Consider the following 15,531-nt stretch of genomic DNA (forward strand, 5'->3'; position numbering starts at 1 on the left):
AAGGATTAGATATTATGTGAAATATAAATTAATAAAACATGGGATAATATCTTAAGGACCTTCAGGCAAGCAAAAATCCTTCATTAGGACACAGAAAACATAAACTTAAAAGGAGAAATTGACAGATTGTACTTCATAAAAATTAAAAGCTTCTGTTCATCAAAAGGCATCCAGACAGTAAAAAGGCAAGCCACAGATTTAGAGAAGACATTCACTATATATATAGTATATATATATACTTAATGAATATATATACACATACACTATATATGTATATATATTCACTATATATATATACATATATATATGACAAAAGACTTGTATCTAGAATGAAGAAAAACCCTACAAATTAATTTTTTTAAAAGACAGGCTACCTATCTTTTAAAAAAACGGGTAAAAACAGACTACCTATCTTTTCAAAAAATGGGTAAAACACTCAGACCTTTCACTATAGAGGACAAACAAATGGCCAGTAGGCCTATTACAAGGAGTTCAACTTATTACCTATCAGGACATGCACATCAAAATCATGCTGAGATACCAGTACACATCCATCAAAATAGTTAAAAATAAAAGGACTGACAATACCAAGTGTTGGCGAAAATATGAAGTAACTGAGATTTTCATAGGTTGCTGGTGAAGGTGTCAATTGGAAATCCATGTGCCAGAATCTACTAAAGCAGATCATATGTGTACCATATAATGTAGCAGTGCCACTCCTATCTATATACCCAAAAGAAATGAGTGCTCTTGTCCAATTTTAAGGCACATGCAAGAATATTCACAGCCTTGGGTATATTTAAGATATACCCAAGAGGCAAGAGGATTGCTCGAGTCCAGGAGTTTGAGACCATCCTGGGAAATATATCAAGATTCTGTCTGTTAAAAAAAATATTTAGCCAAGAATTGTGGCATGCACCTGTATTCCCTAGTGACCTGGGAGGATGACAGTGAAGAATTGCTTGAGCCCAGGAGTCTGAGGTTGTAGTGAACCATGATTGCCCTGCTGCACTGGAGTGAGATCCTGTCTCAAAAAAGAAAAAAAGAGCCCCAAACCAAAAATAACAGAAAGGTCAGTCAATGGGAGAATAGACAAGCTGTGATATATTCATACAAATACTTCACAGCAGTGAAAAAGAATGAACTACAAGGCAAAAACATGGATAAATCTCACATTAATGTTGAGTTTAAGAAGCCAGATATTTTTCAAAGTCTATTGCACGACAAGGTGACCACAGTTAATAATGTATATTTCAAAATTGCTAAAAGAATGGATTTCTTTTTTGAGATGGAGTCTCACTCTGTCACCCAGGCTGGAGTGTAGCAGTGTGATCTTGGCTCACTGCAACCTCCGTCTCCTGGGTTCAAGCAATTCTCCTGCCTCAGCCTCCCTAGTAGCTGGAATTACAGGTGTGCGCCACCACACCTAGCTAATTTTTTTTTGTATTTTTTGTATTTTTAGTAGAGACAGGGTTTCACCATGTTGGCCAGGCTGGTCTCAAACTCCTTACCTCAAATGATCCGCCTGCCTCAGCCTCCCAAAATGCTGGGATTACAGGCATGAGCCACCACACCCAGCCCCAAGAATAGATTTTTAAATATTCTCTACAAAAAAGTAAGTATGTGAGGTGATGCATATGTTAATTAGCTTCATATAATCATTCCACAATGTATACATATTTCAAAACATCACATTATATCTCATAAACATACATAATTATTGTCTAGTAAAAATTAAAATTTAAATTAAAAAAGAAGCCAGATGCTAAAGAATATGTATTATATGATACCATTTATATGAAGTTCAATAACTGACAAAAGCTATTTATAATCATAATAGTCATTATAGTGGTTACCTTTGGGGAGTGTTGACTGGGAGTGGACAGGAAGGAGCTTTCTGGGACAATGGAAATATTCTGTTTTAATGGAGTTAGTAGTTATGTGAGGGTATACTTCTGTAAAATCAATCCAGTAGTACACTTAAACTTTATGAACATTACTTCATGCAAATTATACATCATGTTCTTAAAAAAACGGATCGTCAGGCCAAAAAAATAAAATCCAGCTATATGCAATGTACAAAAGACGCATCAACGTAAGGATTCTAAAAGGTTGAAAGTAAAATGATGAGAAAATGTTGTATCAGGCAAATACTAAAATAATTTAGTAGATCTATTTTAATATCAGAAGAAAATATACTTAAAGGTAATAGAGAAAAACTGAGTCACTACATTAAGCCTCTAACATTTTATGTCTATTTTGCGGGGAAGAGTCACTTTTTGTTTTCTCTATTTGTTGTTTCATTTTTACTGAGTTCAAGGGAGGGGGAAGAAGTTTGGGGCTAAATGGTAGGGCGAAAGTAAGAAAGAAACAGGTGATTAGTATGAAGAATACTTCTCAGGTAGAGCCAAATAAGATAAGGAAACAGATTTTAGTTCATCTTGTTAATTAAATGTATGTCTCTGCCTGAACCTTTCATTATGATATCCTGACAATTATAAATTACATTTTTCTAAGAAATTTGCAGACTGGGTAAGCCAGAGTCTTAGAGGGACTTCCCAAAACCTGAGAGCTCAACCAATACAAAAGCCTTATTATTCGTTTTGCTTCTGCAAATAATTACTTGAAGAAAAATAAGTTTCCAGCAGGGAGTTGAAAGAATTGTTCTCCTTTGAAGATAAGACTTGTGAATATCCCATAGAGGAAGCAATTGGAAAGTAATGAGGCGAAAATGGATTATACTCTCACTTCTATGCCACAGGAGGAAAACGTTTCCTTTATAGGAAATTAATTCACACCTTCACTTCCTTAAGAATGGATTCAGAATGGGGATAGAGACAAGCTAAAAGGAGGAGGAAATTTTATTTGGTCGCTCAATTTTAACCACCTACTTTGTGTAAGATTTTTTCTCAGTGCCAGTGGTTTGGGTAAGTGTTTAATATATGAAAAATATATAGTTATCCCCGGGAACTTAAAATATAGCAGGAATTTAAAATACAAATAATAAAAGACAGACTATAATGTCTTTTTAGAATGCATTTTATGGTATGTATCTAAGGTATACAAAATTATGTTATGAGATACATATATAATAAAATGGTTATCATAGTGAATCAAATGATCATATCTATCATTTCGCATAGTTACTCATTTTTCCCATGTGGCAAGAGCAGCTATAAACTACTTGTTTAGAAAAATTCCTGAACATAATACTCTACTATTAATTACAGTCCTCATGTTACATATTAGATGTTTAGATTTGTTCATCCTACATATCTGCTACTTTGTATCCTTTGACCTACATCTACTCATTTCCTCTCCCTACCTTCCTCAACACCCCTGTGACCACTATTTTATTCTCTATCTCCATATATTTGACTTTTTTGTCAGATTTCACATATGTGAGATCATGCAATATTTTTTTGTGTGTCTAGCTTACTTTATTTAGTATAATGTTCTCCAATTCATCCATGTTGTGGCAAATGACAGGATTTCTTCCTTTTATAGGGCTCAATGATATTCAATTGTGTGTGTGTATATATATGTACACACACACACACACACACACAATCACAGATTCTTTATCCATTCATCCATTGATGGACACTTGGGTTGTTTCCATATCTTGGATATTGTGAATAATACTGCTATGTACCCAAAGGAAATGAAATTATCACCTCATAAAGATATCTTCACTCTCATGTTCATTGCAGCATTATTTATAACAATTTATTTTGAAGGATGTACAAAAGTACCATCTAGGCAGGACTACTGGAATGGCAGAGTGCACATCTCTATAAAACCACCACTCCATAAAAACAATGGAAACAGTGACAAAAATGGTCAAAATCATCTTTTGCAGAACTCTAGAAGTTAAGTAAATATCTGTGAGAATCTGAGGAGTATTTATTCAGAAACTGCTAAATATTTCTAAGGACACCAGGATTTGTAGAATTATAACTTGACACGCTCAACTACTCCCAGACCTCTCTCAACAACTCCACAATAGCAAAAATTAACCCACAAAATGAGACAAAATATTTGTACATCATATATCTGATCAGGGACTTGTAACTATATATATAACACAAAACTCAATAATAAAAAGCCAAATAACCCAACTTTAAAAGTAAAAAAAAAATCTAAATAGACATTTCTTCAAAGAAGATATACAAATGGACAATAAGTTCATGAAAAGATGCTCAATATCATTAGGTATCAGGGAAATGCAAATCCAAACCACAATGCCCACTAAGATGGCTGTAATAAAAAATACAGACAATAACAAGTGTTGGTGAAGATGTCAAGAAATTGGAACCCTCATGCATTGCTGGCAGAAATGTAAAATGCTGTAACCACTGTGGAAAGCAGGTTGACAGTTCCTTAAAACATTAAACATAAATTACAATATGAATTAGCAATTCCACCCCTAGGTATCTAGGATATGTCAATACAAAAACTTGTACACGAATGTTCCTAGAAACGTTGTTTATAACAGCCAAAAAGTAGAAACCATCCAAATGTCCATCAATGGATGGATGAATAAATAAAATGTGTTATACTCATACCATGGAATATTATTCTGCAATTAAAAAGAATGAAATGTTCATACATGCTACAACATAGATGAATCTTGAAAATATTCTGCTAAGTGAAAGAAGTCAGACACAAAGGACCACATAATGTAGGATTACATTTATATGAAATGTCCAGAATAGGCAAATACATAGAGACAGGAAGTAGATTGGTGGTTGCTAGGAGCTGGGGTAAGAAGGGAAGTGGGAACTGACTACTGATGAGAAAGAGGTTTCTCTTTGAGGTGTTAAAAATGTTTTAAAGTTGTGCAGTGATGCTTGAATAACTGTAAATATACTAAAAACCACTGAATTGGTTTTTAAATTAGTGAATTGTATATGTGAATTATATCTCAATTAAACTTTTTGTAAAAGCACTATTTGATGTGAACACTATGGTTACCAATTAAGGAGCTCAGAGGAAGCAGTTGACTGCTCAGATCACTTCCCTGGTTGTTCTAGATTAGTTCTTCTCAAGTCTTGAGCAAGGCAAAGATTCAGATGGGGATGTTGGTAATTCCCAACAACATTAATTCCATTAGGTTTACACTTGATCAGAAGATATGGCTGCACAGCACAGCCTCATTTAATCCTACCTGACACAATTTATTGCTCCTTACAGTCTGTTATCCCAGGGTCACCAGCCATCTCCTAAACTGTGCAGATAGATGCCTCTCAATACCTCAAACGTTATCTAATCTGGATCCGCCTCATACTCTCAAATAAGTGGCTGCCTAATTTCCTCTGCCATGGGTAGGAAAATAATGCTCCTCAAGCAGGAACTATATGACAGGCACTGACTCATTTAATTCCTAAAGCAATGCTGTGAAATATGTACTAATATCATTTCCATTTTACAGATCGGGAGTATGAGTCATGGAATGGTAATTTTGCCAAGGTCACAAAACTAGTCAGTAGCATGATTAGGATTTGAGCCCAGACTGGTGCCAACAACAATGTGCTTAATCAAAATGCTATGCTGTGTTCCAAGAAAAGCTCTTTCACACCCTTCCTAGTCATTCTTCCCAAGTTTTATACATTTGCAGTTATCTAGTGAAGAGCAACTCCGTGTCTTATTCACTTTGTTTCCATTCGCATCCCTCCCCCTCCATCCAACATAGTTTTCATATCTTTAAATTCACTGCTCTGACAACCAGAGCCCATCATTGGTTTCTATATTATCAGTTTACCCAGTCTCCTACCTTTGTAGCACAATGTAGCAATTTCCACTTTGTAGCACAAAATTCTGTGCAAAAATTCAGTGCAAAACTGAGCTCCCCTCCACCTCTAACTCAGCTGTCCCTTTCCAGTACTTCAACCCTCCCATATTTTTAAACACTATTTCCCACACCAACAGCCATCCTCATAGCCATTAAAGAGCTCACAACAGTTGGGGTTCAGGGGACATGAAATGAGGGAAGACTTCATAGGGAAGATCGCACCTGTTCTGGTCCCTGAAGGGCAGGTAGAAATGGAGGGAACATTCCAAAATAAGAATATATAAGTAAATGCATGAATAGCCAAGTGTCTAAAAGCAGACTTTGGGATTTGAAAGTTTGGGACTGAAATCCCAGGTCCACTAGCTGTATCATCTTAACCAATTTACTTAACTTCTTTAAACTTAAGTTTAAATTTTTAAAAATCTAGATAATAATGTCTGCCTTTCTGGGGGTTGTGAGGATTGAATGAAATCATATAAAACACAATCTCTCAATCAAGAAAAACAATCACCAATGAAGTAGTAAACATCAGTCATTCTTGGCAAACAGTAGTAGTTAACTTTGCCAGTGTTGGTGAATTTGGGAGAATAGCCTGGGAAAATAAATTCAGATCAGACCAAGGTAGGTATTTAAAGATTATGGGAATTTGGAAGAAAATAGAAAATAGAGTTATCAAAGTTTGTGTGGGAGGAGAGAATGAGAGGGGGAATGAGAGGGGGAAAGAGAGAGAAGTGGGGGTGAGAGAGGGAGGAGAGAATGAGATGGGGAAAGTGAGAGAAGTGTGGGGGAGAAAGGGAGGGAGAGAGCCAAGAAGAGCGAGGGAGAAAAACGAAGAGGGTTAGCCGGATGTGGTGGCTGGCGCCTGCAGTCCCAGCTACTCTACTCGGGAGGCTGAGGCAAGAGAATTGCTTGAACCCGGGCGGCGGAGGTTGGCAGCGAGCCAACATCATGCCACTGCACTCCAGCCTGGGCCACAGAGTGAGACTCTGTCTCTAAAAAAAAGAAGAGGAGGAGGAGGAGGAGGAGGGGAGGGGAGGGGAAGAGGGAGAAGGATTGCTATAGGGAATGGTCAGAACTAAGCAAGTTACTTAGTATTTCTTTGTAACTCAATGTTACGTTTATTGTCTAGCACTCTCATTACACTTTGAGCCTCACAAGGATTCGAAACATGCCTATTTTATTCACCACTCTATATACAGAGCCTTGCACAATCTTTGGCACATAGTGAATACTTGATAAATATTTATGATGAGGAGGAGAGCGGAACCAAAAAAATAAAGATTCCGAGAATTCAACATAGGTGACTGGGAGAATATAAAAGTTTGGAAGTGCGGAGGAAATAATGAGTTTAAATTTTGGACGTACAAGTTTGAGAAGCCTATAGTGCACTCACGTTCATGTTTAGCAAAATTATTATGTGTAATTGGAGCTCAGATAAGGGGTGGGGGCTTGGGATAGCTTGTTCAGATTCATTAGCATACGAGTAGCAATTTAGATCACCCTGAAGAAGGGAGGCTTTAAAAGGGGGGATGCACCGGAAGTGACGCCAGTCAGAGGTTAACGGAAAACGGAAGCAGGCTGGCTGAGAAGAAGCTTCCGTTAGTGCTACCTTAAAGAGAAAAGAGCGAGATAAAGGGAAAGATTAAAAGTATGAGAAAATACAGAAGCCACTGGTATCAGGGAGACAGAGAAGGATACCAAAGAAGAAGTAACTATTATGAGGGGCCACACACCAGCCACTCAAGGTAAAACTACGACATCTAATTAATTTGCCATTTAAATCAGAAGTCATTGGCGGCTTTGGGATGAGAGGTTTTTAAGGGGTGTTGGGGAGCAAAGCCACATTGCCATGACAGTTATATTGCTTGAGTTTGAATCTCAACTAGTTTGTGACCGTAGGCAGATTTTTACAGTCTTAGCTGTAAAATGAAGATGATAAAATAATAGCAATTACCTCAGCATTGTTATAATAAGTGAATATATGTAAAACTGATTAGAAAAGCACCTTACATATAGTCAGCACTTGACATTTTAGTTATTGTTAGAATACCTTGCAGAATAGCCCTTAAAAGATGGTGAATAGCACTGTAAACTTAATTTTTGTTGGTGTCCGCAAGACATTTTAAAATGCCAGAATGGAGAAACCAGATGAACTTTTCCTGTTGAATGTGGCTGGGTTAAAATGAAATAGTAATTTTAGGCATACTGCCAAAACGTAGTAATTCAGTGAGGATGATCCTTCCAGAACGTTCCAGAATGCTAAATTGTTCACTAGTCATGCACGCCTTTCCCCAAGCTCTGCCCACTTATCCTATAGGCTACGGAATAGTAGGTCTCCTCGCATTTCTAATTGGTCTTCAGAGGGCTTTGGCTCCGCCTCCTGGGGCAAAAAAGTCCCTGTAATTGAACACTTTCATTTTTGCTTGTCCCCAGGCTTGTCGTTAGAAAACTAGGGGACTTTCCTGTTGAGTATCATGTTTACAAAAGCAAAGTGGCTTTTAAATTTTAAACTAAGTATCAAACAAGTAGATAAGGTGGATGGGAGGGATCTTCAGGAACTGAAGGGAAGTGGAACTTAAGGTTGGAACATCGGTGTGCTTTTAACGACGGACCGAGCTACTTCCGGAAGAGAATGGGAGGGTGGAAAATTATGTGCGTTTGGCGGGTTTCGCTCTCTTCATAAGTATTGATCATTCCGCAGCCCTGCGGACCGGACACGTGAGGAGGTAGTGACGCCGACACTGCCGGAACACGCTGCTACAAGGTCCCAGATGGCCACGACTCTGGTGAGTGCCTGGGCCGTGGCAGGACGGCTGGGCGCCGGACTCCAGTGGCTGAGAGGAGGGATTCCGGGGCGGTCTGGCTGCTGCTCACGTGGATAGGTGACGAATCACGTCCCGGCTCTCTGCACTGCGGGGCGGGGCCCACGCTTTGCTGCCCGCCCTGCTGGCCCCACCCCCAGCCTGGTTAGCAGTCGCTTTCTGGTCCCGGAAAGGACCCTGAGCTGGGAAATAGCGAGAGGCGGGGATGTTGGGGTTTGTTGTTTATGGCTTGCAGTCTCTTTCTCTCGATTATCTTCCTCTCTAAAAAAATCACTTTCAGTCACATGACAAAGAAACTGGCGATTCATTGTTCTTAATTTAGTAATAGACTGGGCCCCGTACATGAATGAGAAGGAAGGTATTCCTTAATTCTCCGGCACGAACGCCAACAGCGTTGCTTTCTTCGGTGTCACAGTTCTTAGGCAAACAGCAGTGAATATTTACGCAATGTGGGAAAGTTTCCTAAGTGGAGCTGCCGGTTTTTCAAGTAGTTGAACGTGTGTGTGTGTGTGTGTGTGTGTGTGTGTGTGTGTGTGTGTGTGTGTGTGGTGTGTGTGGTGTGTGTGTGTGTGTGTGTGTGTGTGTGTGTGTGTGTGTGTGTGTGTTTCCCATTTGGAGTTTGGCTCTAACACCTCACTTGAAAACAGAAAACACTTTCCTAGCTTATTCAGTGGCAGTTTTTGCCGCTCTCTCTCCTTTTCTAAGGTTCAGGTGGTGTCATTTTCATTGCCGTGAATGTTTGTAAAATATTGAAAGTCTAAAGTGCTTAGTTGCCAAGAAAAGATTATAAATTTATATGTGGAGACTGAAAAAGACTCAGATTCATTGAGAAGATTATGTCCTAAAGACATGCACTTAAAATTAGTGAAAAATTTTAAAATTGCAAACTTCAGAGTCCGGCCTTTAAAATGTCTGAATTTATATGAAAGAATGTGGACTGTATATAGAGCTACATAGTGGTTGAAATAAATCATCAGCTTCTGTCAGTGGTTTTGTGTTTGTGAGGGGTTGAAAAGGTTGGTAATCTATACTTCTGGAATTTTTCTTGTAGGATTTTAAAACTTATGTAGATCAGGCATGTAGAGCTGCTGAGGAGTTTGTCAATATTTACTATGAGACAATGGATAAAAGAAGACGGGTGAGTGTTATAGACTCTACTACTCTTTATAGACTACTACTCTTTATTAAATACCAGGTTGTGTCTGGAGCCAGCGTTTCATCTGACTTGCATAAGTGGTAACTGTGGATTTACTCTTTAAAAGCAAATTGCTCAGGGAAGGATTGGTATGGCATTAGTGGGAACATGGGCTCTGGAATCATATCCCAGGTTTACTTTTACCTAGTTCTTTGACCTGGAGCAAGTTGCCATTTTCCCTTAACCTCATTTTATTTTCAGGTTGGTAAGTATGAATTAATTAAAATACCGCACTTAACATTAGGCCCAGCATATTTTCTTAAATATGTTTCCTTTTCTTAGTTCCATCAATTAACCAATATGGTTAAGGTTTATTAGTGCTAATGAAGGGGTGGGTCATTATGGGGAATATTTCCTGATTCGCTCCTTTTATTTCATATATTTATAGATAATTTCTGATTATGGCTCAAAAGTATAGCTTACACCCACAAAAAGTATGCATGTAGCATGGATAATATTAAGTCCTCAACAGACCGAGATTTCATCAGCTTTTTCATTGCAACTTATCCCTGCACCATATCTTTTACGTAATTATGTCAGTATGTGGTCAAGTGAGTCTTGCCTAGGTCTCTTACCAGCATAGAACTGTGCTTTGGAGAACTACTTCTATCCTGCAGCTGCAAAAGTTAATACCCTATCTCTAAAAACCTATTTTTTATATAAAACCCATTTATTAAGCATAGGATTTTTTATATATATATATATACTTTAAGTTCTGGGATACATGTGCAGAATGTGCAGGTTTGTTACATAGGTATACACATGCCATGGTGGTTTGCTGCACCCATCAACCCGTCATCTACATTAGGTATTTCTCCTAATGCTATCCCTCCTCTAGCCCCCCACTCCCTGACAGGCCCAGGTGTGTGATGTTCCCCTCCCTGTGTCCATGTGTTCTCATTATTCAACTCCTACTTATGAGTGAAAACATACTGTGTTTGGTTTTCTGTCCCTGTGTTAGTTTGCTGAGAATGATGGTTTCCAACTTCATCCATGTCCCGAGGCAACAGAGCGGGACCCTGTCTCAATTTTTTTAAAAAACAGAATAATTTTTAAGAAAACATAAACCTCTTCTCTAAAAAGTGGGAGTAGTGAACTAATTCTTTCTAACACATGCAAATATTAAATGTTTCATATATATATAGCCACTAGCATTAAAGGGTACAGGTAGGGCTTGATCAAAAACTTTGTTAATTCTCATAATTACAAAAGGAAGACACACTAAAACTGGCTTGGGGCTGCATTTGCTTGGAATTTGTGATCATTTAATTCATTTTAATACAGAAAGCAGAACTTAATTGGGTGGAAGGTTTTATTGTGTCTAAAGTGAAATATGAAAAAATATATTTTACTGCCTAGTTTATAAAGAGTAAGGTGATATTTATTTAAGGCCAAGATCATAAGACAGACGTTTTGTTCACATTGGTTTCCAGTGGAGATGGAGCAAGGGGAGTGGAGATGAAGGTAGAACTACAAAAAATGTTTATATACCATCTGTAATATTTTAATCCATTTCTATAAAATGTTTATCTAGAAACAGAATTATTTCCCTTTTTTAAATTTGTCTTTCTTTTTAGGCACTAACCAGGCTGTATCTGGACAAGGCCACCTTAATATGGAATGGAAATGCTGTTTCAGGGCTGGATGCCCTAAATAATTTTTTTGACACATTGCCTTCTAGTGAGTTCCAGGTCAATATGTTAGATTGCCAACCAGTTCATGGTAAGATCATGATCTTTCAAGATGCTTCCTTTGTTTTCCTTTAGTAAGCACTGAGCTTTTACACCAAAAGCAGCGAGAAACTTTTAGTGGTAGAACTATTTACTTACTTGAGCAAGTTAAATATTATGAAAAATGTAACTGTCCAGTCAAACTTTGGTCTTCCTTCAGATTCTTTCCACTAGTAGGTTTTGATGGATTATGTGATTTTGGCTTATTAAAAGTTGTATGAAAAGTTGAGATTAATGTGATTTTTGTAAATGGCGGGGAAAGATTATCTGATTTCTCTAAATAGTTGCCTGCTGGACCCTGAAATGTCTCCAGAGTAAAATTATACCATATCTCTGATTAATGTGTTCAGTATCTTACAATCTATTAATATTTCACAGAAATTTACTCTGTTATGTGAAAGGATGACTTTTTACAAGAAAATTTGATTCCAGGTAGATTGATACAGTTTAATAAAACCTCTAGGTGGGGTCCTGAGTGTCTTAAATTGTAGTTTAGGGTGATTTTTTTCCTTTATAATTCCTGAAAAGAACAATAGTTTAAGAAGCAAAGCATGAATAAGCTCTGTTAGAAACCTGAAATATTAATTCTGAAATATTTATATATATATGAAGCAAATGGTCCTATGCTAGATATAAGCTCCTCATTTTGAAACTAGAGTATCCCAAAGTTTTCTGGACTGAAAATAATTTTAATATCTTTTACTAAGTATTTAGTTTTCTGGGTTTGAGTATGCATGCTTAAGATTATGCTGAAGGGACAGAAAGTGTATGAAAAAAATTTTAAGCATTAGTCCATAAACAATGTATTTTAAGCCTGAAAATCTGCTTATTTAGAGATAGAAAATGATGTGTTCTCTTTTTTTTTAATGTGGATGAAGAGCAAGCAACTCAGTCCCAAACTACAGTTCTTGTTGTGACCAGTGGAACTGTGAAGTTTGATGGAAACAAACAACATTTCTTCAACCAGAACTTCCTGCTGACTGCTCAGTCCACTCCCAACAATACTGTGTGGAAGATTGCAAGTGATTGCTTCCGTTTTCAAGATTGGTCTAGTAGTTAAAGGGGCAAAAGTCCATTCTCATTTGGTCCATTAGTTCCAGCAACTGAAATTTATGTGAATTATTTTGATTGTAGAAGCACTATAATATGTGCTGAAACTAAATTTCTTTAATATTTTCTATTCCTATCAGCACCTTTTCTAGCAGCTGCCAGTTTGGAGCATTGCCCTCTAAGAGCTTTAAAACTATTTTTTTACATGCCTTATATACATTCCACTAATGACATTCTCATAGTAATATTAAACACATGATCTTGGTACTAACATACTCACTGTGAACCCAGCCTATTGCAAAAATAAAATATTTTTATAATATTATCTATGGGATGTCAGCACAATATAACACTCTGGGAAGAAGTGGAGTTTTTTGGTTATTAGGTTAATTTTCTAGTAAAACACATTGCCTGTTTTCAGTTAACACTGGTAATGCCATTTTAATATATGGCTTTTTCAAATCAGTTCAGTGAAAATAGTACAGATTTAGGTTTACATAACTACTCTGACATATTGGAATTGCATACAGAGATGTTCAGTGGTCGTTTTTCATTTTAAGTAATTATTATTTTGGCATTTGTTTGTGTGAAGTAAATTAATCAACTAGAGAGGTGCAAAACGTTCTCAGTTGATATCTGAGTATTGGATGCATTTGGTGGCTTAAAAGCAAAGCTTCCTAAAAAGATTTTTCTTGGCAGCTCCAGGTCTATACATTTAGGTAATGAATGGTAGTAGAACTAATAGCTTTAACAGGAGAATAGGGAATGAGAAATAGAAATCCAAGGCTGAAGCCAAAAGTAAGGAGGGTGGCCAAATGGTAAACTATTGGTACTTGTTTTCTACCTCCTAAAAATGTAGCTTATTTTTAGGATTTAAATCACTAAGTAAATAAGTATCCTTGCCAAGTGATCGTGAGTGTCATTTTTGTTCTAAGACTAATATTTTTAGATCTTTTTACTTCACCTCATACTTATCACCAATGTATATCTCCATTTATTCAATAACTTACTGGGGTAAAATAACAGCAATAAACCTAACCTTTTAACAGGGTCTAACATGAGAGTTGGAGTCAAAGCCATTGTTATCTTTTGGTGACACTCTTAAATTTTAAGTCTTCCAGTCTTCCATGTGAACTTTAGGCCCAAAGTTTCTTATGTATCACACATCCCCCAAATAAGTGATTTTTTCCCAGTGCTTTGTACTGTCAACTGCATTATCTTTAATTATTTAAAGGTAGAATTATTTAATTTTGTGATTTGTTCTTCCATATGACATTGAGCAAATAGATCTGTTTCAAAATATGTTCCCGCTATGTGGATAACTCGTCTTTTTAAAAAGAAAATAGAGAATAGCAAATCTTCATGATAATCCTCAAAAGAACAAAATGCTTAACTTTATCTCTTAATTTCTAAAGGTAAATAACCTAGGTTCAGCTTTTGCTTAAACATTAAATATCTTTTCCATTTTTTAATGTTTGTAAGCTAGATATGCCAGCTTTGTTTCTACATTGCAACCAAAAACTGTTTCTTTTCACTTAATTATAAAACCAGTAATTCATTTACTCTTGCCCAAAACTATACACTGTATTTCTGTTATAGTAACAAAATAGAGTTATGTAGAATTGTATGAACTCAAACTTAAACCATGCTTTCTTGTAGTACTGATTGAAACTTACACGTTTTATTCTACTCATAGTGAGCTTATTCTTATTTTGGATTGATTTTCCAAAACCACAGCTTCAGCAGCAACAATCAGAATGTCCAAATGCTGTCCTTTCCCTTACGGAGAAGAACAATGGTAACTAAAAGCTGCATATAACTAGCAATAACTACATTGAATGGTGTGCATTGTTCATGATTGTTGTGTGTTTTAAGACTTGTATATAAACTGCTTTTTCCAAACTCTGTATAACTTTTAAATGGCTGGAACTACTCTTATAAGGACTAGACTGTATTTTTGACATGCTCCTATTTTTGTAACTTGAAAAAATAAAATTTTGCCTTGTGACAGATTTTCTCAAGATTGTTTTAAGGTCTTTTGATTTTTGTTCTTAGGTTTCAGAATGGTTACTTGTTTCTTTACAATATAAGGTTTTTCAAATTTAGAAAAAAATTACAGTAGTGTGTTGACAACAATGGTTAACAACTTGGATCTTCTTTTGGTTCTTTCTGTAATCTGCCACATCTGTCCCCTTTTCCTGCCAATTATTCACATTCCTGAGATCATCACTTGTTTGAGATACCTGTAGGTTTTTGGTGAGAAGTTGGAAATCTTAACCTTGAGAAACCAGCTAAAATGCTATATTTGATAGGCAGTGAAACCAAAGTACAGTTGATTTCCGGAAAGAATGGTTCATTAAATTTAATTCTACATTAAAAATATGTCAACACTACTGGGTAAATAACGAAATGAAGGCAGAAATAAAGATGTTCTTTGAAACCAATGAGAACAAAGACACAACATACCAGAATCTCTGGGACACATTTGAAGCAGTGTGTAGAGGGAAATTTATAGCACTAAATGCCCACAAGAGAAAGCAGAAAAGATCGAAAATCGACACCCTAACATCACAATTAAAAAAACTAGAGAAGCAAGAGCAAACACATTCAAAAGCTAGCAGAAGGCAAGAAATAACTAACATCAGAGCAGAACTGAAGGAGACAGAGACACACACACACAAAAAAACCCTTCAAAAAATCAATGAATCCAGGAGCTGGTTTTTTGAAAAGATCAACCAAATAGATAGACCACTAGTAAGACTAATAAAGAAGAAACCCCTGTGGGAGGCAATTAATTCAAAGAGAACTACAAACCACTGCTCAACGAAATAAAAGAGGACACAAACAAATGGAAGAACATTCCATGCTCATGGATAGGAAGAATCAATATCGTGAAAATGGCCATACTGCCCAAGGTAATTTATAGATTCAATGCCATCC

The 15,531-nt window shown here is 36.7% G+C and overlaps 1 protein-coding gene across 2 annotated transcripts; it reads left to right on the forward strand.

Moving 5' to 3' along the window:
* Positions 1 to 6,930: 6,930 nt before the first annotated feature.
* Positions 6,931 to 14,612, forward strand: NXT2 (nuclear transport factor 2 like export factor 2). Of its 2 annotated transcripts, XM_004064697.2 has the most exons (5): positions 6,931 to 7,539; positions 8,496 to 8,580; positions 9,668 to 9,754; positions 11,389 to 11,533; positions 12,420 to 14,612. In XM_004064697.2, the coding sequence occupies exons 1-5, from the start codon at positions 7,445 to 7,447 to the stop codon at positions 12,599 to 12,601; spliced, it is 594 nt and encodes a 197-aa protein (XP_004064745.1). In that variant the 5' UTR covers positions 6,931 to 7,444; the 3' UTR covers positions 12,602 to 14,612. The 2 variants fall into 2 exon arrangements, with proteins under 2 accessions (XP_004064745.1, XP_063559177.1); XM_063703107.1 differs by lacking the exons at positions 6,931 to 7,539; positions 8,496 to 8,580 and adding an exon at positions 8,771 to 8,974.
* The last annotated feature ends 919 nt before the right edge of the window (positions 14,613 to 15,531 follow it).

The sequence above is a fragment of the Gorilla gorilla genome, chromosome X (assembly GCF_029281585.2).
Source record: "Gorilla gorilla gorilla isolate KB3781 chromosome X, NHGRI_mGorGor1-v2.1_pri, whole genome shotgun sequence".
NCBI classification, from domain to species: Eukaryota; Metazoa; Chordata; class Mammalia; order Primates; family Hominidae; genus Gorilla; species Gorilla gorilla.

What these genes read in the sequence shown, in the direction of transcription:
- NXT2 (XM_004064697.2), top strand. Translation starts at nt 7,445, where the DNA reads ATGAGAAAATACAGAAGCCACTGGTATCAGGGAGACAGAGAAGGATAC. An exon ending in CCACACACCAGCCACTCAAG is followed by an intron (nt 7,540 to 8,495) that starts GTAAAACTACGA and finishes ATCATTCCGCAG; the next exon opens with CCCTGCGGACCGGACACGTG. An exon ending in CCCAGATGGCCACGACTCTG is followed by an intron (nt 8,581 to 9,667) that starts GTGAGTGCCTGG and finishes TTTTTCTTGTAG; the next exon opens with GATTTTAAAACTTATGTAGA.